This window comes from Crocodylus siamensis, chromosome 2 (assembly GCF_052110815.1).
Source record: "Crocodylus siamensis isolate JL-2025a chromosome 2, ASM5211081v1, whole genome shotgun sequence".
In the NCBI taxonomy this organism is placed as follows: domain Eukaryota; kingdom Metazoa; phylum Chordata; order Crocodylia; family Crocodylidae; genus Crocodylus; species Crocodylus siamensis.
The window spans coordinates 144,694,529-144,717,333 of NC_143396.1; the positions used below are offsets into that span (position 1 = coordinate 144,694,529).

The window sequence follows — 22,805 nt, forward strand, 5'->3', positions numbered from 1 at the left end:
GATTAAAATTCAGTAGTAGTAAAGAGGACTGTCAGATAGTTGGTACATCTGGTATGGAACTGAGTCAGTTATGTTAGAAGAATGCTCATAAGTCATGTTTTAATCTGTGTGTGAAAAGTAGAAAATAAAATTATTCTGGAAAGCTGGTGATAACATTTCTATCACACAGGGAATTAATTACATAGTTTGCATAAATGGGCTTTTCAAAGAGGAAAAGTGACCATAAATTTAAACAACAGATTTAAATGAAATCTACGTCATATCAACATGCCTTGTGGAAGGTTCCAGTGTCAATATTATTTTGTTTTGAATGATGTGGACTAGTGTCAGATAGTGGCAGAACTGTTTTTACAACTTCATGTTTATATTGGAATGCACATTTTATTGGCTTGTTGGATGAACACTCATATAAAAATAATGATGGGCTTCTATCAATGAGGTCAGATTGAGAAAGAGACTTGCTTATTTAAAATTGATAAATCCAAATCCTATTCCCAATCACTTAAATCAAATTTTTAATTTTAATATTTTATTTGGTTCCATTTATTTCCTTGGTTATTGTTTCCATTTTTTTCACAGTTTGGACAACGGGACCCAGATCCAGAAAGGAACTTAGACACCTAAAGTGAACCATATTTAACTGAAATCTAGAACTGTGCTCCTCAAAACCCCTGTTCACTTGCTCTCTAACTAGAGGTACTTAAGTTCTGGAGATTCCTCAGTTCTCACAATTAAAGTTCAACCAACAACTAAGGTTCTGTTTTTATGCATACCCCAAAGCACCTCAGTCTTGACAGTGCTGAGGAGTTCAGCACCTAGTTCAGGCCTATGCCCCATCAGAATCCATAAAGTCAGTGTTTCTTGACCTATTTTGCCTCAGGATCTCTAGTTGGTAGGCATTCTCAGAGCACACCTACTGAATCAGGCTTCACACAAAATGCAGTGGCAGGCACTGGTTTCTTTTTAAACATGGCAAATTGTGATGTCACCTGTGCCCTTTCATTCTTCTGCTTAATGGCTGGAGTACTCACACAAGATGTCTTAGACCTGGATTTTGTTCCCTCCTCTGCTCAAATCCCCCTTTCCTATCTCTTAGAGGAGTGGCCTAAGCAACAAGCTGTATGCCATTCTGGAGTGGGAGATGCCAGTCTTGCATCTTCCTTGGGAAGCTGTGGTGCTTTGGATCAAAGAACTGAAGAATCACTGAGAGTGAGAGTGACTCTCCAGCCTGTGACTAGGACATCCATTTGGCAGTTTCTGTTTGTGTGACTGTTGTATAAAAAAAATATTATTAAGTAATACAAATAGTTTTAGTAGTTTAGGCACCTTTTTAAATTACAAAAAGAACATTTTCCCCCCTGTAATACTCACTTAACTCCACCATCTTTTGCTGTCTTCTTCCTCCTCTGTGAAGCCAGTAATTTGCGTAATAATGCCTTTGCAAACCTGTATCTCTGTAATTTGAGTCATGTGTTCAGGATAATGACATTCCAGGCTAAACATGGTTCTTCAATTTCTATTGAGTTGGCTAGGATGAGGCTTTCTGTGTATTACTTGTCTGGGCTTGCATATCTTGCCCTGGGTAAATGGGGTGTTTGTTAGTTTATGCTTTGTTATGCCTCTGAAGCTGTGCTTTGCTGATTTTGAAAGGCAGATTGAAAAAGCATAAACCCAATACGATTCAGCATGAATACTGATTTGCCAGACATAAAGTTTTGTTGGATCATGCCTATGCCTCTTGATAATTTACATTTTTATTACTGACTTACCACAGTTTTATTTATAGGATATTTTAAATCACAGCTCTAAGTTGTGAAATGATTTGAGGCATTCTGAATATTAAAAGATTCCATCCTGCTTACAGCATTGAACTGGATGGATTTCCAGATTCACACACACCTAAAACATCACAGTGAGGGAAAGATGATGCTGAGGCCCTAGACAGATGAGCAGATACTAGGCCTGTGTCAGTGGGGAAGTATTCGGTTCAGATTCAGCCAATTCGGAGGCCAGTGATTTGATTCAGATCACTGTCCCAAATCAATTTGGCCAAATCAGCTTCAGAAAATTTGGCGCTGATTTGGAGAGATTCAGTGATTCGGCCATAGACTATAATGGGAAATCATTGAAATACCTATATCTTTGTCATTTTTTGGCAGATTTGGATGAAAACAGCAGGGATGGTAGCCCCTTCTGAGGGCATGAAGCCTGCCAAGTTTTAAGCAGATGTCCCAAAAGTTCATCCTGGCACAGGAGCTCAGCAGGGAGATGTTCTTCTCCTGCTGGCTGGTGATACAGTGAGTGCTGCCTCCAGCTCTGAGAGCGGGGCATTAAATGCTTTAAAAAAAAAAGAAGGAAATTGGTGCAGATGGAATGAGCAGAGTGGCACTCGCTCTGTCTGTAGATGGAGCTGGGGAATCCGAGCAGTCAGAGGTTTATCTTCAGGAACACCAGCTGCTCCACCAAACCAGGATCAAAGGAGATGTGGTGTGGTGTCACAACATCCCCAGCAATACTGAACACCATCTCACTTGGAACACTGGTTGGTGGACAGGACAGGTGTTGCTGGGCAACCGTGGAGAGATCCTGCCACATCTGGCTGCGGGTTGCCCAATAGGCCAAGGAGTTGTAGTCCAGCGACTTCATGTCCTCAGCGAGATATGTAGCCACCGAAGCCTCGGCACTACCTGCCTAAGCCTGGAGTTTGGTGCATCTCGACCTCACCACGATCTGCTGGCTGGGGAATTGGCTCCACGGTAGGACCCAGAGAGTGGTGGTTGACAGAAATCAATTGTCGTGGTGCACTGTGACCAGTGGGGTCCCTCAAGGCTCTGTCCTAGGGCCTATACTTTTTAACATCTTCATCAGTGATGTAGACATTGGTATAAGAAGTGGGCTGGCCAAGTTCACTGATTACACCAAACTCTGGGGTAAAGCATCCCCACCTGAGGACAGGAGGGTGACCCAGGGAGATCTTGACAGGCTCATGAAATGGGCGGATGAGAACGTGATGGTGTTTAAAACCGAAAAATGCAAGGTTTTGCATTTCCTTGGGAGGAAAAAACTGCAGCATGCTTATAGGCTCAGCAGTGCTACACTGGTTAGCACTAAGATGAAAGGGACTTGGGGGTCATGATCGACCACAAGATGAACAGCCTTCAATGTGATGCTGTGGCTAGTAAAGCAAGCAAAATGCAAGAAGCTTGAGAGAGTGCAGAGGAGAGCCACATGCATGATCAGAGGTCAGGAAAACAGACCTTATGATGAGAGGCTGAAAGCCATGGGACTCTTCAGCCTGGAAAAGCGCAGACTCAGGGGCAATCTGGTAGCCACCTGTAAGTTTATCAAGGGTGTTCACCAGGATCTGGAGGAATGTCGGTTCACCAGAGTATCCCAAGGGATGACAAGATTGAATAGTCACAAACTCCGCCACGACTGATTCAGGCTGAAGATAAGGAAGAACTTCTTTACTATCCAAGCCCCCAAGGTTTGGAATAGACTGCTGCCAGAGGTGGTTCAAGCACCTGCTTTGAATGCCTTCAAGACATATTTGGATGTTTATCTTGTTGGGATCCTATGATCCCTGCTGACTTCCTGCCCCTGAGGCAGGGGGCTGGACTCGATGATCCTTCAGGGTCCCTTCCAGCCCAAATGTCTGTGAAATCTGAGAAATCTGGACCTCAACATTGAAGCCATACCCTTGACCCACATTTGCAGTAGCTGTCATGGAGGAGACTGGCTGGTGCTGGGAATGCTGACGTGGGAAAGTGGATCCCCCTCTTCCACGTGCCCTCACCTCTGCCCTTCTGCCTCCCTGACTCTGTTCACCAGCACCTCCATCCAGTGATTGAGGGTTTTGGTGCTGGACGTGCTCCCCTTCACCTCGGGTCTCACGTACCTGCCAGCACATGAATGGTACTGGACTACAAGGGATCCAGCGTTTTTTGATGCCCTCCTTCAGCCCCTTTACCACTGCCTGCACCTCTGGTGAAAGCGGCTTTCCAGCCAGGAACACTGATACCCTGGAACTTCTCCATTTCGTTCTGAAGCTCCTCGATTACAAGGATTACCTAGCTAAGGAGGGCATCACTAGCACTGCAGGTCTCGGTGGCCTCGAGGAAGGGATTCAGGACCACCAAGATCTGGGAGGTGGTATCCCACTTCGCTTTGTTTAGGGGGCAGTGATCCCAATCTCCCTGAGCAAGGCCATCTCATGGATGGCTTTCTGTTGCTTCACCAGCCTTTACAGCATTAGGTATGTAGAGTTCAACCAAGTCTCCACATCCTGCATGATTGTGTGGTGTGGGATGCTCAGCTCTGCCTGTTTGTCTTATAGCATCTTGCCCCGCTTGATGCTGAGGTGGAAGTAGCCTGCCACCTTCCTGCATTTTGAAATCAGCGGGTGGTAGTGATGGTGCCATCTTTGGCAGCCCTGTCCCCCTCCAAGGTGTCACTGACTATGAGGTACAGCCAGTATGCCACATAGCAGATTCCAACAAAGTTGTTGGTGGCCATGACCCAACGAGTCATCCCTGCAGCATGTGGTTTATGATCTCCCTTGCTGTGTGAGACTCATCCATCACCTCTACTTGAAGGAAAGCCCATTGACAGCCTGACAGATCGCACCAGTGCCCTGTGAGGGAGACGTAGGCATGATCTCCAGCCTGGCTCCTCCAGATGTCAGAGGTGAAGTGCAAGGCTACTTGCAGACCTGCTTTGCGCAACTCCTCCCTCAAGTATTCCCTGCATGCCTCATACAGGGAGGATACCACCATCCTGCTAAAGGTGGTCCATGCGGGCACTTGGTAGGATGGGACCACAAGCTGCCTGAACCCTGGCCACTCAACTAAGGAGAAGGTTAAACTCTCTGATGCTCTGGGTGAACTTGCTCATCCTTGCAACGCGCCCTGGTTTGTGTGTGGGTTTTCCCCACCGCTCTAAGGTGGCCTGCCTGTGCTTCATGGGAATGCTGGCTTTGGAGTGAGAGGGGGACTTTCCTTTGAGCATGCTCCCACTTGTGCCAGGCTGAGGAGGAGCAAGGACAAGGGGGTGCTGCCTCCTGAGATGCAGCAGCATTGCCATGGTTGTGAAGTGTTTCACCTCCTTGCCCCAACTGATCTGCCTTCGGCAGTGCTGGCAGATGGCATACTTGGGTTCATCTGCCACCTCAAAATTATCCAACACTACACTACCTCCCGGCTTCTGGTTTGAGGGTGGGAATCCTGCTTTATCCCCCTCCTCAGCAGACTAAGGCACAACAACAGCAGGAGCTGACTCAGCTGAGCCACTTGCCTCCTCAACCTCAGCCTCCTCTGAGGTGCTTTCCAGAGGAGGAGACCTGGGAATACTGGTTATGCCCAGGACCTGGGGTCTCCTCTTTCCCCATTGCTCTGGCCTGTACCTCCAGGTTTGTGAAAGACTGCCTTCTGAATCTTTGAATCTTTTTCTGAATCTTTTCCAAATCAATTATCCTGGAGTAGCTTCTGGTATTAGGTGGATTTTCTACTGCATCTTAAAATAAGTGATAGAAGATCAGATAAATAACCTGTTTGCCTTTAGCAAATATCTACCCTAGGCAGACGTGGTAGAAACTAAACCAGTGTAACTTTTTCAACAATAATTTTCCACCTGATTGGGCAAGGTTATCCCAGTGGAGGGGATACATCATCTGCCTGTTCTTTCACACTGGTGTGATGCTGATTACACCAGAGTAAGCATTTATCTCTCCAGAACCTGAACAAAGAGAGTAGGCAAGGCCGGAGGATTTGCCCCAACATAAAGATTGTGGCCTGTTTGAAATATTTAGTCCTCAGGCTGGAAAGCTTGGATGTCATTTCTGTGGTAATCATTGAAAAGTCATTAAATAGGATTAGCAATTTACTTACTTAACTGACAGCATTATCTGAATATGAATATGCATACTGAAAAGAAGAAAGGAGAACATAACTATGTATTGTAGTCGTATGGCTGTTTCATCTTTGTGCCCCTTCGGGAGGAGTGGATGTTACTGAGGTAGCTGGGATATTAAACTAAACCTCAGTTTTCCATCAGATGCTTTACTGTCACTGAGTGCTTGTTCCTCTTCCCCCCCCTCTCACACCTTTCCCTCTTACACTTTACATTTTGAATTTTTTGCCTTGCAGGCACCGGGCAGCTGTGCCTGGGAGTGTGCCATTCATGTCATCTATCCACCTGGGTCTCTTTTATGGAACCCTTGTAACAAAACACATGTGCCATCTTCAATGTTGTCTCACACCAAGGGTTGCCTTGATGCCCGGAGCCACCTCAGCCCTTATCAACTTCTCTGTCCTTGGACAATCTCCTTTTTTCCTCATCTGCCACACCTTGAAAGGAAGGCTGCCACAGGGCTCCCCAAACAAGATTTCACTCATGAGTGCCATTGTTACCGCTCATCACCTTCAGGGATAATTACATGGGTAATTACATCCTTCCCAGTATCCACGGCCATGCCTCTGAGATGTCACACATACTAATCAGATCATAACCACCTCTACAGGCTATGGGCTTCTGGCTCTTTTTGTCCTTACACCATTCCCTGTCTGGGTTATGAGCACTCTGCCCCCCACTCAGTTTCCAGCCATGGCCCCCCTGGCCTTTGGTTTTTCTCCCCAGAGCCTGGTCCCGCTCCTAGGCTAGTTGAGATCCATGGGGTCTTCAGCTCCACCAGTCTCCAGCTGTGGCCCTTCTTGGCATTTGGCACCTCCTGAGCCTTGGCCCTGCTCCTAGGCCAGTGAGACCTACAGACACCCTGGCTGTACCTGCTCCCTGGGCCCTCTGCTTTATTTCTATTCTCTCTAGCCCCTATTCTGTCTCTGGGCCCTCTCTCCCTGGGCCAGCTAGGAACTCCTTACTTCCCCAGGAAGCTTTGATGCAGTCCTGCTGCTCTGGAGCTCCTCTCTCCGTGGCTCTCAGGGCTAGACTGCCTGACTAGCTCAGGCCCTGGGCTTATATACTGCTAGCTCAGCTCCCTCTTGGTCAGGGCTCTAAATTGCTCTCTGGAACACATGCAGCTTGATTCTGTTACCTCCTGCCTTCTCTTAAAGTAGCAGGAGCACCCAGCCTTCTGCTACATGTCTCCCTTCCCACGCACAAGAAAATGTGGCAGGCCTCTCTTACCCTGTACTCATGGTATTGAGAATTTTTTTTCCTCCAGAGGAAAGGAACATGGGCTGAATGGTGATTGGGAGTTTTATTCTACCTTCCCTAGCTGGTGAATTTGCCCACTGGCTTCCAGCAGGTTTTTAACTTCTGCTGGTAGGCCGAGTCAGTAACTATTAAGTCAAGTATCCTGCTACCAGTAAAAGGGACACATCGTAGCAAGTCTTACTTTTTGCATGCATTTTTTAAAATTGTTTAAATGTATTTCTGTGAACTTTTTCATTTCCTATGACCTCTTAGCCTACCCCCTTTTTGTGGCTCCTAAATACAAAATTTTGTATTTTTCAAAACAGAATACAAAAAAGTAGCCATTTTGAAATGCCTTAAAGCAAGATCATTTAAAAAACAAAGGAAAAATAAACCTTCTCATTCCATTGAAAGAAGAAAGGAAAGTTGTGTTTGTTCCAGAAAAACAAAGTTCTCAGTTACACTCATTTGGTTGGAATTTTCATGGCAGCACAGTATCAACTTGTATAGTTACAAAGTTTTGTTGTTGGTTTTTTTGGAGCAGGGTTTGAGCAATCTTCCAGAATTGTTAACAGAAGTATTCTCTGTTTTAAGACCATAGAGAAGTGTATCAAACCTAGAGAACAAACATCTCATACAACAACATGCACTTCCAATATTATTACTTTTATGTCATGGAGTAAAACTTTTGGAAATATTAATTCTCCAAAAGTATTTGAATTTATCTCTGTCAGGTCTACCTAGTTGTACAGTTTTCTTTCTCTGTTTTATTTGAAGACTTCTGCTTTACTTTCATCCTACCTTTTTCAGAAGACTGAATTAGAGGTTTATTAATTCCCGCCCTCTTTTTTCTGTAACTATGTCTGCTAGTTTACTCAATTTGTTCTTATTCTGGGGTTTCTTTAGGATGTGTTTTATTTCCTGGGATCTGGATTTGGGATCTTATCTTTGCTGGACTAGTGATCATTTTAAAATGAAAACTGATGAAAGTAGAATACTTAATTGATTTACATACTTTCAACATTTTTACCAATCGATTTGAAATCCAGTTGATCTTCTAAAATAATTTAAAAGTAACTTTAGGTAGTGCACTTGATTGCAGCCCATTTTTCCCTTCAAAATCAGATTTTTCCTGCATATTTTAATTTTCTCTTTCTCAATATTGTCTGAAAGATTTGCACAGACAAGGAAAACTGGCTAACTAGAAAACTAACTGTGAAAGTGAAGATACTTGTTTTACTTTGAAATAACCCCCAGTCAACAGTTGACTGTTCTTCCTATGATTCTTTAAGAACTATTACTATTACTTGGTTACTAACAAGCCCCTAAGGGTTAACAAATTGAAACACTTTAGTGGAGACAACCCAATTTAGGCTCTGATTCTTCAAGGCAGAGCTCTGTACATAGAAAGAATATTTTGCAGAATCAGGGCCTTGTGCTCCAGTATATGTGCTGCTACATTGAGGCAATGTTAAAATCTATGGAGACTACTGCTGATAGATGTTTCTCTAAAATTTCCATTGGAATGGGAGCCTGGCTAACTCAATCGATTTTTGTTTTTTTTTCATTGCTCTTATCACTAGAAACTTTCTCCTAGTATGTAACTTAAATCACCTTTACTGCAAATCCAGTTGATTTCTGATTGACTTGTCTCCAGTGAACAGGGAAGACAGCTGCTTACTCTCTTCTTTGTGATAACCTTTTACATATATAGCATATCTTCCCTAAACCTTTTCTTTTGTAGAGAAAGCACTTGTAATTCCTTCAACCTCTCCGTGCCACAGCCTGGCCCATTATTTAACTTCACTGTCTGTGCTGCATGGATAACTGGAGCCAATATATTTCCAACTCCTTGGGACTGGTTAAATTCTAATACTAGTTAGTATTTCTAGTTTAGAGTTTCTAGGGCACACTCACAGGTATTGACCTTTTTTGACACCCTGGGCTGCCATCCATTGCCCTAGACCCTAAACACTAGTATCTGAGAGAACCTCCCCACCATTCACTTGCTCAGACTCTCTCTGTTCGACCAATGCTATGGGAACTCCGGCCTTGCTTGGTTTAACTTACTGGGAAAACAGCAGGTCAGAAAAGTGAAGAGCACAGGTTTAGCAAAAGGACTGCTTGACCTTGTTGATTATACTCTTACAGATTAGAGAGTTGCAGTTCCTTGGAAAAAAAGTCCTAGGTGTCCACCCTCTCCTAGTCTGAACTTTGTCAGATATTTTGAGTGGGTAGAGTCTACCCTGTCCTCCTTAAAATGGGTGAGGAGTGGCCCTTCACAGAATCAGACTCTTGTGTAAGGCCATCTCCATGTCATGTGCTCAAACTGAAAAGGTCTAACTCTACTGGTTGTGGTTATCTTCTCTCATGTTTAGGCCTTAGAGGAGTAGGGCAATTATTCTTTGTGCAAAATTGAGATAGCACTGTGGACAGCACAGTATCTAGTGAATGCTTCTCTCTGTTACAAAATGCTATGGTCACAGATATGTATAGATATTATGGAAAAGTTGGTTTTATGATAGCTAATTGTTCTTGATTTTAGTATAAGAATGTTGTTGCTTTGGTTTCCTAATGCATGCCTCTAAACTTACAGACCCCACAAGAAGGTACAGATCTTACCACAGCGATGTTTATAGTACCTCCAGTGAAAGTCCATCTATTACTTCCTCTGAGCCAGATTTTAGGCAAGGTAAGAACATTAAAATATTTAAAATTGAATTTAAATAACAATAGCAGAAGAAAACAAAGAGAAACAGTTAGAAGTAATTTAAAATAAATCCAGCATGTATAAAGAAAAAAAAACCCTAACTTAGAACACTTAAGAGCAAAATCAATACTAGAAAAATGACAAGTCATATGAGGATTTTGTTATTATAAAATATATTATTACAACACAGAAGTCAGACATTCATAGAAGAAGAAGAGATTATATATAGTTATTAATATTATTAATTATAGTCACATATAGATTACAAACAACACAGAAGATGCCAGAGATTCAGATTAACACAACACAGAAGTCAGACAGTCATAGAAGAACAAGAAGAAATTATTGTAGTTACACACACAACAGTAAAAACAACACAGAAGAAGTCAGAGAGCCATAGAAGAAGAGATCAGATTATATATAGTTATTATTATTAATTATAGTTACAGTTTGACTACAGATAACACTGACGTCAGATACAGGTTCAGATTAACGCAACAGAAGTCAGATAGTCATGGAAGAAGAAGAGATATTATTTAGGTACACTACACAACACAGAACTGTAAACACAACACAGAATAAGTCAGACACAGTCATATATCAGAGAAGAAGAAGACAACTTATATTCTATTATTAATAAGTTACACACACACACACACACACACACACACACACACGCACACATTTTCCAGCACAGGAAAGATTAATATGAAGTGACCTGGGAAGGCAAATGCCAAGTCTTCTAGCAGGGGAGGGCTAGAGAGGATAGGGGGAGAGCTAGAGCTGCAAGTCCCTCCCTCCCCTTAAACATAGATGCATCATCATGCCTGGCAGCCATGTGCCAGTGGAAGCAAGGAGGTGGGAAGAGTATCTGTCCCTGCACCTGCACCACCTCCCCTAATTCCAGAATTAGGCACCAGCAGCAGAATGACAGTCTCCTCCACCCAAATTTCATCTCCCAGCATGAGCATCCCACTGCCAGAGGAGGACCTGGATCTGAAACCAGGGGACCTGAGCGCTGGGGAAGAAATCAAACTTTGCGTTGTGGTTGAATCAGAACTGACAGAGCCAGCCTTTGTTTATTTAGGGCTATACTGTGATCAGGGAGAATTCCATACAGCAAGGGGAATCACCCACTTGTCTGTTTCAAAGGAATTCTCGAACTCTAAGTTTACAGGCATATTTATATTTAAGACAGAGAGAGAGAAAAAATATGACCTTGGAAGAACAAACAGAAGTAAATCACTGGTCTGACACACACAAACACACAGAAATTCTGGGGACCAAGAGAGAATCTGAATTTGTGCTCCACACCTCTCAAAGTTTCCCTAGACCTATGTTTCCTTCACTAAAAGGCACCTTGGAGGAGGTTGTGGAGTGATCAGGGAGTCAGGGGTCACCCAGTCTGTCAAAGGAATTCTCCTGTTGTTGTGGAAGAACAAACAGAAGCCTCTGCCTGCTGAATTTGTGCTCCACACCTCTCAAAGTTTCCCTAGACCTATGTTTCCTTCACTAAAAGGCACCTTGGAGGAGGTTGTGGAGGCAAGTCAGTCAGGTCCTCCTGTTGTTGTGCCTCTGCCTGCTGAGGAGGGGGATAAGGTAGGATCTCCACCCTCAACCCAGAAATGGGGAAGTAGTGTAGTATGGGATCATTTTGAGGTGGCAGATGATTCCAAGTATGCTATCTGCCAGCACTGCCAAAGGCAGATCAGGTGAAACACTTCACCACCGCAGCGATGCTGCTGCATCTGAAGAGGCGGCACCCCCTGCCAATACTGCCAAAGGCAGATCAGCTGGAACAGAGAGTTGAAACACTTCACTACCGCAGCAATGTTGCTGCATCTGTGGAGGCAGCACCCCCTTGCCCTTCTTCCTCCTCAGCCTGCACCAGTGGGAGTATGCCCAAGGGAAAGTCCCCCTCTCACTCCAAAGCCGGCATCCCCATGAAGCAGAGGCGCCACCCTGGAATGGTGGGGAAAACCCACACACAAAGTGGGGCATGTTGCAAGGACAAGTGAGGTCACCCAGAGCATTGGAGAGCTTAACCTTCTTATTTGAATGGCCAGGGTTCAGGCAGCTCGTTGCCCCACTCGCTGCAAAGCTCCCATTTGCAGGCCACCCTGGAGCAGTAGGGGAAAGCCACAGACAAAGCGGGTTGCATTGCAAGAGCAATTAAGATCACCCAGAGCATTGTGGAGATGATTGCTCTGGATGGCCAGCCCTTCTCCTTAGTTGAGCGGCCAGGGTTCAGGAGGCTCATGGCACTCATGGCCCCATCTTACCAAGTGCCTACATGCACCACCTTTAGCAGGACAGTGGTGGCCTCCCTGTATGAGGTATGCAGGGAGTACTTGAGGGAGGAACTGCAAAAGGCAGGTTTACAGGTAGCCTTGCACTTCACCTCTGATATCTGGAGCAGCTGGGGTGGAGATTATGCCTACCTCTCCCTCACAGGGCACTGGTGTGACCAGTCAGGCTGTCAGTGGGCTCTCCTTCAAACCGAGGTGATGAATGAGTCCCACACGGCAAGGGAGGTCATGGTGTCCATGAACTGCATGATGCAGGGGTGGCTTGTCGGGCAGGGCCAGTTCACCTGCAGGCTCACGGTCACCAACAACGGGGCCAATATAGTCAAGGCCATCTGTGATGCCAGTTTTGTTGGCATCTGCCATGTGGCACACAGGCTGCACCTCAAAGTCAGGGACACCTTGGTGGGGGCCATCACTACCACCCAGCTGATTTCCTAATGCAGGAAAGTGGTGGCCTACTTCCATCGCAGCATCAAGGGTAAGATGCTGTGGGAGAAACAGGCAGAGCTGAGCATCCCACAGCACAAAACCGTGCAGGATGTGGAGACTTGGTGGAACTCCACATACCTGATGCTGGAAATGTTGGTGGAGCGACAGAAGACCATCCATGAGATGGCGTTGCTCAGGGAGATTGGGATCAGCAGTGCCCTTAACAGAGCTGAGTGGGATACCATCTCTCAGATCTTGGTGGTCCTCAAGCCCTTCCTCAGGGCCACCAAGACTGTCAACGCTGGTGATGCCTTCCTCAGCCAGGTGATCCCCGTAGTGAGGGAACTTGAGAACCAAATGGAGAAGTTCCAGGGGATCAGTGTTCCTGGCTGGGGCAAGCTACTTTCACCAGATGTGCAGGCACTGATGAGGCAGCTGAAGGAGGGCATCAGGAAGCAGCTCGACCCCTTACAATCCAGTACTGTCAACATGCTGGCGGGCATGTGTGACCCGAAGGTGAAGGGGAGCATGTGCACTGGCAGCACCAAAACCCTCGATCACTGGACAGAGGTGCTGGTGAACAGTCAGGAAGGCAGAAGGGGAGAGGCGAGGGCATGTGGAAGAGGGGGATCCACTTTCCCGTGCCAACATTCCCAGCACCAGTACCAACCAGTCTCCTCCATGCCAGCCACTGCCAATATGGGCCAAGGGCATGGCTTCAATGCTGGGGTCCAGACACACCAGACCCCAGCCTCTGTACCTACTACCTAGGAGGCTGATGAAGTGAAGTTCATAGGCCCAACTATGAAAAGTGGTTTGTAAATTCCCTTTCAGGATCAGGCCTGAGAGAGTGGAGACAAAGTGGGGGGTTTTGTGAGGAATGCACTCCCACGGGTAGTTGGGTATTGTTGTCTTTGATAGATTCTGGTGTGCAGTTTGTGGGGGTACTGGAGATTGTTGGCTTGTTTTGTGTTTTGAGTTGTAGGAAGTTGGCTTCAGTTCTGAAGATGAGGTTAGGTTATCAAGGTTTGGTGCTTGTTTGAATTTACAACCACTTTTCACAGCCGGGCCTATGAACTTCACTTCGTCAGCCTCTTAGGTACAGAAAGTCATGGACTCAGTATAGACATTAGATTTATGACACACTACAACCTGTCAGACATGTGACTCCCCAGGTACCTCCTGCACTGCTACATCCCCCTCCCCCTCTCCCCACTCCAGTCTGTCCCTCACCCCCTGATGCCTCCATTTCCATTTTTGCTCACTGGCTTTCTTGCCTGCATTGCATGCCAACCTTTGGCTTCTTTACTATTCCTTCCTTCCTGCAGGAGAGGAAAGAAAGGCTCTGACACAGTTTGGCTGCCTGAGATGCTCCTGGTGCTACAGTGCTACTGCTTACTAAGTTATTTTATACCTGTTGGTATTTAAAGTGGTGGATCAGGCTGAGGCTGTAGGAGAGAAGGACGCCTCATTGGGGCCCATTGCCATGTAATGTAGATGCCCCAGCACCAGTGAGGGTGTGCCTTAACCTACATACAGTGTCACCCCTGTCAGGAGTTTTGCTTGTCAGCAGCCTGAGGTGCAGTTTCCTAGAACCCTTTGCACCTATCTCCTTGAAAGGTGGCAGGCTTCGTGGCCTCAGCAGGGGCTAGCATGCCTGCAGTTTTCAGCCTGCTGTGCCTTAATGCACACACATAATACAAGTTTTGCTTTCAAGACTTAGAGGTACAGTTTCCCAGAAACCCCTGCACCTATCTCCTTGAAACTTGGCAGGTTTCATGAGGGGGCTATCATCCTTGCAATTTTTATCCAAATCAGCCAAAAATGACAGATCATAGAATCAATGAGTCGGAAGGGACCTAGACAGATCATCTAGTCCAACCTCCTGCCATGGGCAGGAAGGAGCACTGGGAGTGGCAGGGGTCATAAGACCCCTGCCAGTTATAGGTATTTCAGTGATTCCCCATTATACTTTATGGCGACTCTCCAAATTGACGCCAAATTTTCCAAAGGCAATTTGGCCAAATTGAATCACTGTCCTCCAAAAAGGCCAAATCCAAATTAAATACTTCCCTATTTGCACAGGCCTACCAAGCAGGCATTCTTGGGGGTTGAGGGGCAAGGTCCTGCCCCAGTAAATCTTGCTTAGGATCAGGCCTCTCGAGCCTCAGAAGTGTCTGCTTGGTTTTCCCCATTTCCAGAGACAACAGCCCAACACAGCTGATTCACTTTGCTCGGCAATGTCCCTTTCTAGGATGGAACCAAGAGTCAAAACAACAGGAAAGTGTATTATGTAGCTACTGTGTTTTTTACAAAGTTTTCTGGACTATAATCAGAAAGTTTTATAACCAGAAACTTTACAAAGTTTTCTGGACTATAACCATATTTTACTGAGTCTTTTGATTTTAGTTTTTGTCTGGATATAATTATTCCAAAGAACAAAAAAAAATGTATTTCACAAAAATTCTAGGAAGATGTAAACTGTGCAACACATTACGAGAGTGCAAATCCTAGGCTGAGATTGCCTGAACTCCATATGGTTAATGTTTTTCAGTTCAGGGATGTTATGATTGGAAAAGTAAAGACACTGGGTTTGGGAAATGCATTTCTGAGTGGTGGGTGAAACTCAGTGCTTATTATTTTATCCCAGAATTGCATTCTGGCCTTAACAGCTGGACCTGCATGAGGGGGCAGATGAAATTAACATTTCATTCCGTGGAACTACTGTTATTTTCCAGTGTTTGGAAAGAATGGAGAAACCATTCATGCACTCTCCTGTTTACTTAATGTAGGTGGGATAGTGGTGGTTGATGACATGATTATCACAGAGCAGAATCTGAGAATGCTCCTCCTGCTGTTTTCATCTACTTAAGAAATCAAAAATGTGTAGGTTACAAAGCACTCTGCACAAAGTGCTGAGTGGCATTACTACTCACTGGGAAGGGTGGGATGTTGACAATGGAGGTCTCTGTACCTTACTAAATCAAGCCCCAATTGCAGTATTAGTATGGGTAGATGTTGACTTTCTCCTCCAGACAATTGCAATAAACAAGATCTCCATTATGAGAAAAGATAATTTATATTTAATAAACTGTGAAGACAAAGACAAATCCAGAAACAAAACTAAAAATTGGAGCTGCAGGGTAGCATCCCTTGTTTTGAGACAATATAATATTCACCGGTGGCTGTTCTGGGCATACAGAATCTTTTTACACTTCAGTTTTACTTACTGCAATTCTGAGGTCTCACAGTTTTATTGAAATAGAATGATTTCAGTTTAGAATGACACATAAACAATTCCATATTTTTAACACATTTCTCCAAATGTTTGTGCAGCAGTTTTTGGAGGGGTGGGAAAATACAATCTTTTTTCAAACTGAAATTGACTTTTTAATGCTAATTTCTTTAATACTGTAATGGCATGTTCACTATGTGTACGTCTGATCCTTTCGAAGTAAACTCACATGTCTGATAAATCCTTGATATTTAGGTAGGATTACCTCTTTGTGGTTTCTAGCCTTTGCAGGAATTAATTGATCCATGTGTCTTTTTCATGTGCTAGGGAAAAGAAATAATGATGTAAAGAGAGATGATTCCAGCAGTGCTTTACCAGGAGCTGATGATACCTCACTATCAAGTCAAAGGGGAAGGTAAATTATATGAAATTATCGTATTTTCCAATCCTTGCTTTCCCTCACAAGAATTACTCCTTAGTTGCATTCATGTGATTAATTTTTTTACCACTTGTGCTAAATTTCCAAAGATAAAAAAGTGCCATATTTTTTTGTCTTGGTGGGAGCAACATTTTAGCAGTGTTGTTTTGCATACAGTAGATGATTCAAGACATATCCTGGTTGAAATCTAACATAATCCAGTTAAAAGTTCAACTCAGTTTGCATTCTTTAGTCTGAGTTGAATTAGACCCTAAAAGACTTTCCCTATGCTCCTGCTGGAGCCACACAGCTAGGACCTGCATATATGCCACTGCTGCTTCTCCACGCCCCCCCCACTTCCTGGATTCAGTGGCTCCATGGGCCAGTTCCAGTCCATAGGTCGTATGTTGCTGACCTTTACTCAAAAATTATTATTTGGACCATTTTATCCGTGCTTTATAGTAGGGATGTTAAATTTATGGGAGTCCTTGTGATCTAGACCTAGAGGCCATAAGGGTTAAAGTAGCCATCGTTCACCCTCACCCCACTGGCACATGCCCTCAGTTGGGCCCCATACTCCAGATTTAAGAGGAGGGCCCCCATCCCTACTCACCCTTCTTCCAAATTCCTAGCCTGTCTAGGAGCCTCATGGGCCACATGACATGGCTCCATGAGCCAGATCTGGCCTGAAAGATGAACATTTGACACCCCTGGTTTATAGCCACCAAAATTATGACTTTGAACTGTTGCTCCTGTCAGTTTTCCTGTTAATATCATGCTCTTATCAGTATCACCAAAGCCATGTATGTCTTTATGTTTCTCCCTAGAGCATGTTACAATAGCAGCTGTGTACTCAAAGTTGCATATGTGTTTCTATTCTGAAGTGTCTTTCATGTGGCATATAATTTTCACGTGATTCCCCCTTTGAGGCTTAAATGTCTCTGCCTAATGATGACTCATTTTAGAAAGTACAACCAAAATACCTTATTTTCTTGCATACAACACAACCCAAAACATAATACTCATCTTGTTTTTGAAAGGCAGATTGAAGATAAAATGATCTTTTTCTGTATTAAATAGTTGAGCAGCAGCACCTAGAGAGCTGAGCCTGCTCATTATTCTGCCCTCTGTGGATCACTGTACATCTTACTTTCAGTTTCACCAAGATAGAACCTGTTCGTACCATATTTCTCCCATATACTATATACTCTAATCTCCAGCAGCTGTTTTTCTGGAAGGACGTGTGTGTTGTATGCAAGGAATACAAAAATACAGGAGTGGAAAGAAGGTCAATTCTACAGTTACTTAAAAAAATTAACAACCCTTGACTTCAGCTGTTTGGGGTAGATTGTTAAATGTAATCTTTATGGAAGTATCAGTACGAAGGAACAGATTGAAAAGGAGCCCTGCCTCATCCCATGCCAAAAATGAAGGTACACATGAAAATTGGAGTCATGTCAATGAATGCATCAAAATGTCAGTAAAAGAATGGGAGAATCTTGCTTCCATCAGTTCAGATATACAATGGAGTGATGCAACTGAGGCAGAGAGCTCCACATTGAATAGTGCAGTTAAAATAAATGATGAGCATCTGCCATATGCACTGTTCACCATGCACTCAATGCACCAAGTGAGGCAGTGGTCCTCTAGATAAATAGGTGATCATGTACTTAAGGACGATATTAAACTTGATGCCCAAAGGAGCAAAATTAAAATGGCATAACCAGCCTGAACTTCGGCACTTTCTAAATGTCTGTGCTTTCCTTTGCAACTTTAATGTTCTAATATATGCATTGTGTATGAGATCATATAATTTCATTCAAGAACTCATTTAGAAATTTGTGTTTGTTTATTGATGGAAAGGAGACATTCTGCAGGAATTGTGTTGGTATGTATACATAGGTATGCATATATTAAATATGCAGGCATATGTAATGCATAGAGAGATATTCTCTCAGAGTAACTCTAGGGAATGCATTAGCGATCTGGGTCTTGATGCAGGAGATTGTGGACCAGTTTCTGAATTTTTAAGGCAAGTTTTCTAGGAACCTGCGAAAGCTTTCTGTTTTGTACAATCCCATTAAAAATAGTGTTATAAGATACTATTATGTATGTTGTTCCAAATCCAGTCAGAGAGAGACTTTCATGCAAAGGTAAATGGGAAAACAACACATTTTCCACACAAAAAGTAATCTTAAAATTTTCTGTTTCGACTTTTCCATCCTTGTTTTTCTAATTAACTACTATGACTGCTACTAAGTCCCACAATGAAATCAAATTGCTATAAATGACAGTGAAGTTGCGAATTCAACATTACAGCAACATTGGAAGATAATAAACCAAAGGGGTAGGCAGTGAGAGTTTACAGCAAAGCATTTAAAGAATATTAAGGAATTATGGGTGCTTACAGACATGGTGGGGAAAGAATCTAGTGTTTTACTTTCAGCTTGGTGCACCCCTGCACCAAGTCCAGCACATGCCCAGAAGAGAAATTACAGCAGTTTGACCTGGCTTGCCCAGCATCTGTATAGTTCCCATGCTTCAGTGGGGCTTTCTGGTGCTTTTATCTGATAGCTGATTCAATTAGTTATTAGATAAAAGCGCCAAAAAGCCCTGCTAAAGTGCGTGAGTTATACAGATGCTCAAGAGCCAAGTCAAACTGATGCAGTTCATCTTCTGATAAAGCACTGTTTTTTACTTTTTGTGTTTTGCCTTTTTTCCCATGTCTGTCAGCACCCTATGACTAGGAACAGACATTACACATAAACTGGTTTAAGTGATCAGAAACTGGTTTAAACCTGTAACAGAACAGATGTTCAGAGCACATAAACCAATTTGAAAATAGCTGAAACTGGTTTGAGATAAACCTGGTTGAATGTAGTATCAGACTTAACTGATTTGGCTCAAACTGGTTTACACAATGTCTGTCTGCAATGTCTGTAGGTATTACAGGGCTTCCTCGTGCTGCCCTGTGCTCGTCTGCCTACAGGTGGCAACAAGGTAGACCTTGGCTCTGGATCACCGGGTCTGGCAGGAAGTGGATCTTACATTTTTCTCGCCTGCCACAACTTTGATGACCTATATATTCCCGGGAGGCAATGCCCACAGTGATCCTGCCTGTTCTTGCTCCCTGTGTCTTCGGTGAGGCTCCAGACCACCACTTTACCCCAGCCTAGCCTCTCCCGATGGTGTTTTACGATGTTCTTCCACAGCCAGGTTGCAGTGCTGCCTGTCGTAACCTTCTCTGCACCCCAGAGTGTCCTAGTGCTTCTTTTGGGTACATCCTTCCACAGGCTGGTCTTGGCCTGTGCTCAAACAAAATCAAAATAGACAGCAAAAGAAATCACAGAAAAAACCCCAGCTGCTTCTCAGCCTTCTTGTCAGTCTCTGGCAATGTCCCACCAAAAAAACAATCCCTTAGTCCATTCTCTTCTGTGTGCTAGCCTGCCCTGTACCCCTGTGAACGTACAGTCTTTTGGGGTCTCCCCCTTGTGCAGAAAGGCTCTACCTGTGACTGTAGATTTTTCCCTTCCAGCCCTCCTCCAGATCCTCTGTTGGAAAAACTCCAGTCTGGAGATTCTTTCTGTCCTCGTGGGCTCCCTCGCTCCAGATCCTCAGCTGCAGCTGTGCTGTGGAGATTCCCACTAGCCGCTTGTTCGCAGGCCTCTGCCTGCCTCAGGGTCACTCACACAGCGTTCCTCAGGCCCGTTCTGCAGTTTCTGTCTGCCAAGACACTCAGCCGCTCCTCTCTCTGTGCGGCCTGCAGGGAACTGACCCCTCTCTGCCCCTCTCCAAGGCCAGAAATACCTTTGAGCAGCCTCCCTCCGCCAATCCTGAGCAAGATGCTGCTCCAGAAATTGGGTGGGTATTTTCCTTCCTTTCCAGGCTGCAGCTGCAGCCCTGCCGGCCCTCCATGCTGTAAATTCTTTCTCCCTCCTTCACACTGTCCCAGACCCCTTGCTAGTTTAAGTTAAACCAGACACCCCCAGCATCCCAGCACACTCTCTGGGCCGGGGGGGCTCTCTGTGGCCCCTCTACTCTGCTTCCAGGCTGGAGCTTGGCAGAGACTGGAGAATGCTCCCCACTTCCCCCCACCACTCCCTGTTAAGCAGGAATTCCCCCTTCTCCTCTAACTTGCTGAGAGGTGTCTGTGTATTAGCTAGCAGACCATGTGCTGGCTACGGTCTGTGCTGTGGTAGAATCAAAGGCACAATCAGCAGGTAGCTGGCAATGTCCCTCTGTTGTTTTCGTAATGGGATGATAAATGCTGTTATCAATTCCCTGCTGGGTTAATCAGTGTCCTGTCAGGGCCTAGCCACGACCGCCCCCCCCCCAGCTCAGTACTGTGTAAGGGAGGGAGGGCTGCTCTAGTACCCCCCAGCTTCTAGCCTGAGCCACTGCAGGCATGTGCATGCATGTCTGGGATGTCTGTGCTGGTACAAACAGATTGAGCCTAGCCAGGTTAGACTAACCTGCAAAGATTGAATCAATTCAGGCTCAGGCTTTTTGAATGTCTGTTCCCAGCCTATGTGATATGTAAATGGATCATACTGTTGGGGTTGCCTGTTTCACAAGTGAAAGTCCTTCTTTGACTCAATGAGAACATATTTTCTTTGTGTAACGTAGCAATGTGTATTATGCAAAATCTAGAAAGGAAAGTATTACTTTGCAAAGGCTTACAGATGGGCTGAGCTGCAAAGATCAGATCTGTATCTGATCTTACTCCAAAATGCAGTGAAGTTTGGATCCATGGTTTCAGATTATTGCCATATCTCTGCTTTGGCCTCAGAGTTTCTGTTCTTACTCAGAAGTGGCATGCTTGTGAGTACCCCATTCATTGTCCTAATAGTTTCCATGATTTTTGTCTTCACAAATTAAAGAGCTTTTCTAACTGCTGGTTCAGCAAATGCAGCTAAAATCTGAAAATTCAGCTGGGTTTTTAAAAAGATATTGAAAGTATATGTTGGTGTCACAATTCTGTTGCTTCACTGAAAACAGTGTGTTCTTCAAAGTAAATCAAAGAGCAGAATTTGATCCTGCGGTAGGGATCTACGTAACTTTTCTGTTGATTGTCTTAGATAGAAAGCAGATCCCTCTCCAACAATATTACAGACTTGGCAGCACTAACAACTTCAGTAAATAGAAGTGTCTTGTTATTATCAGTAAAGGCAGTAGTTATACTATGGCTTAAAGAGCAAATTAGTAGGGTGAAAGCATGCTGTGTTTTTTAAAAAGCAGTTTTCACAGTTACAGTGTACTTTCTTGTATTATGGAAAAGTAATGCTTTATAGGGTTGAAGATTTATAGTTGCTGAAGTAAATTTCACTGCCAAAATTAAAACGCTCAAGACTGCCAGGTTTTAATTTCTTCTAGGTGTTGTAATTTTTATTCTAAGTCAGGCCTGCCCTGTTCAGCCACCCATAAAAAATGTCCAATTGTTTGGAGTCTTAATTATATCTTTGTCATCTGAGTTCATGAATACTAGAACAAGGTATGTGATTTAGCATTGGAGAGCTTATAGTAGAGGTGGGCAGTTATTTCGGGTGGAGGGCCGCTTACCAAGTTTTGGCAAGCTGTCAAGGGCTGCATGGGTAGCCCCGCCCCTTGACAGATCCCGCACCCCCCATCTTGTGACTAGAAGTCCCACCCCCTGACCTTTGCCACCAGAAGTCCCTCCCCTTGCCACCAGAAGTACTCCTTTCAGCATGAAGTTTTGCCATCTTGGAACCAGAAAAATACCAAATTATATTCTAAAGAGTGAATACCTACAGCATTCATTAATTTGGTTTCAAAAATATTTTTGTCCTGATTTACATGTGTTTGTATAGTGTACATAGAGGTGATTGCACAATAGCTTAAAATGAAGTCTTACTCTTGTATATTGTGGGGGGTGGGTATAGGTTTGTGGGGGGCCGTGGGTATGTGGGGTGAGAGACCATGTGTATGTATGTGGATATGTGGGGTGGGGGTGGGTATGGGGTTTGTGGGGGAGTGGGTGCCAGGAATCTGAGGGGAAGTGTGGGGTCTGTGTATGACAGTGCGAGACGGGTGTGGGTGCATATGTACGGTGGGGTGTGCGTGTGAGGCTCAGCCTATGAACACACACACATGCACTCTGCCCCTGCCTACACACACAAGCACAGTCCCTGCCAGCCCCTCCCCCCCACACTGTCCCTGCCTGAATATACACACACACTCATACACCCTGTGGGGGGCAGTAGGAAGTGCTCCTGTGCTGACTCACCCGCCTCACTGCACCTGACTACCTTCCAGGCTCTGAGTGCCTCTTTGGAGGTGCCTTACGTCCAGCCGACCCCCTTCCTGGAGCACTCCCGCAAGCCTGAGGGTAACACTGCCACCACCCAAAGTCTGGACTGATCTTGGACCTGTGCCCTCTGGGAAACGCAGGCCTAGTAGTCCTTGAGAGTACTTGACCCACTACAAGAACCTGGGGTGCTATCCTCAGTCTGAAGCACAAATATTGATCTCCCTTAGTCAGCCAAACCAAGGGGACCCCCAAGGCATAATCCAGGCCTTCTCCCAATAAGCCTACCATGC

At 44.7% G+C, this 22,805-nt stretch overlaps 1 protein-coding gene across 6 annotated transcripts in view; it reads left to right on the forward strand.

Moving 5' to 3' along the window:
* PTPN13 (protein tyrosine phosphatase non-receptor type 13) overlaps window positions 1–22,805 on the forward strand; it is a 238,727-nt gene that overhangs the window by 138,647 nt on the left and 77,275 nt on the right. For 5 of the 6 annotated variants that reach the window (XM_090037019.1, XM_090037020.1, XM_090037021.1 and 2 more), the window contains 2 exons: window positions 9,743–9,838; window positions 16,157–16,244. In XM_090037019.1, the coding sequence (XP_089893145.1) occupies window positions 9,743–9,838; window positions 16,157–16,244 (184 nt within the window). The remainder of the gene's footprint in view (window positions 1–9,742; window positions 9,839–16,156; window positions 16,245–22,805) is intronic. The other variant, XM_090037023.1, reaches the window with a different exon arrangement.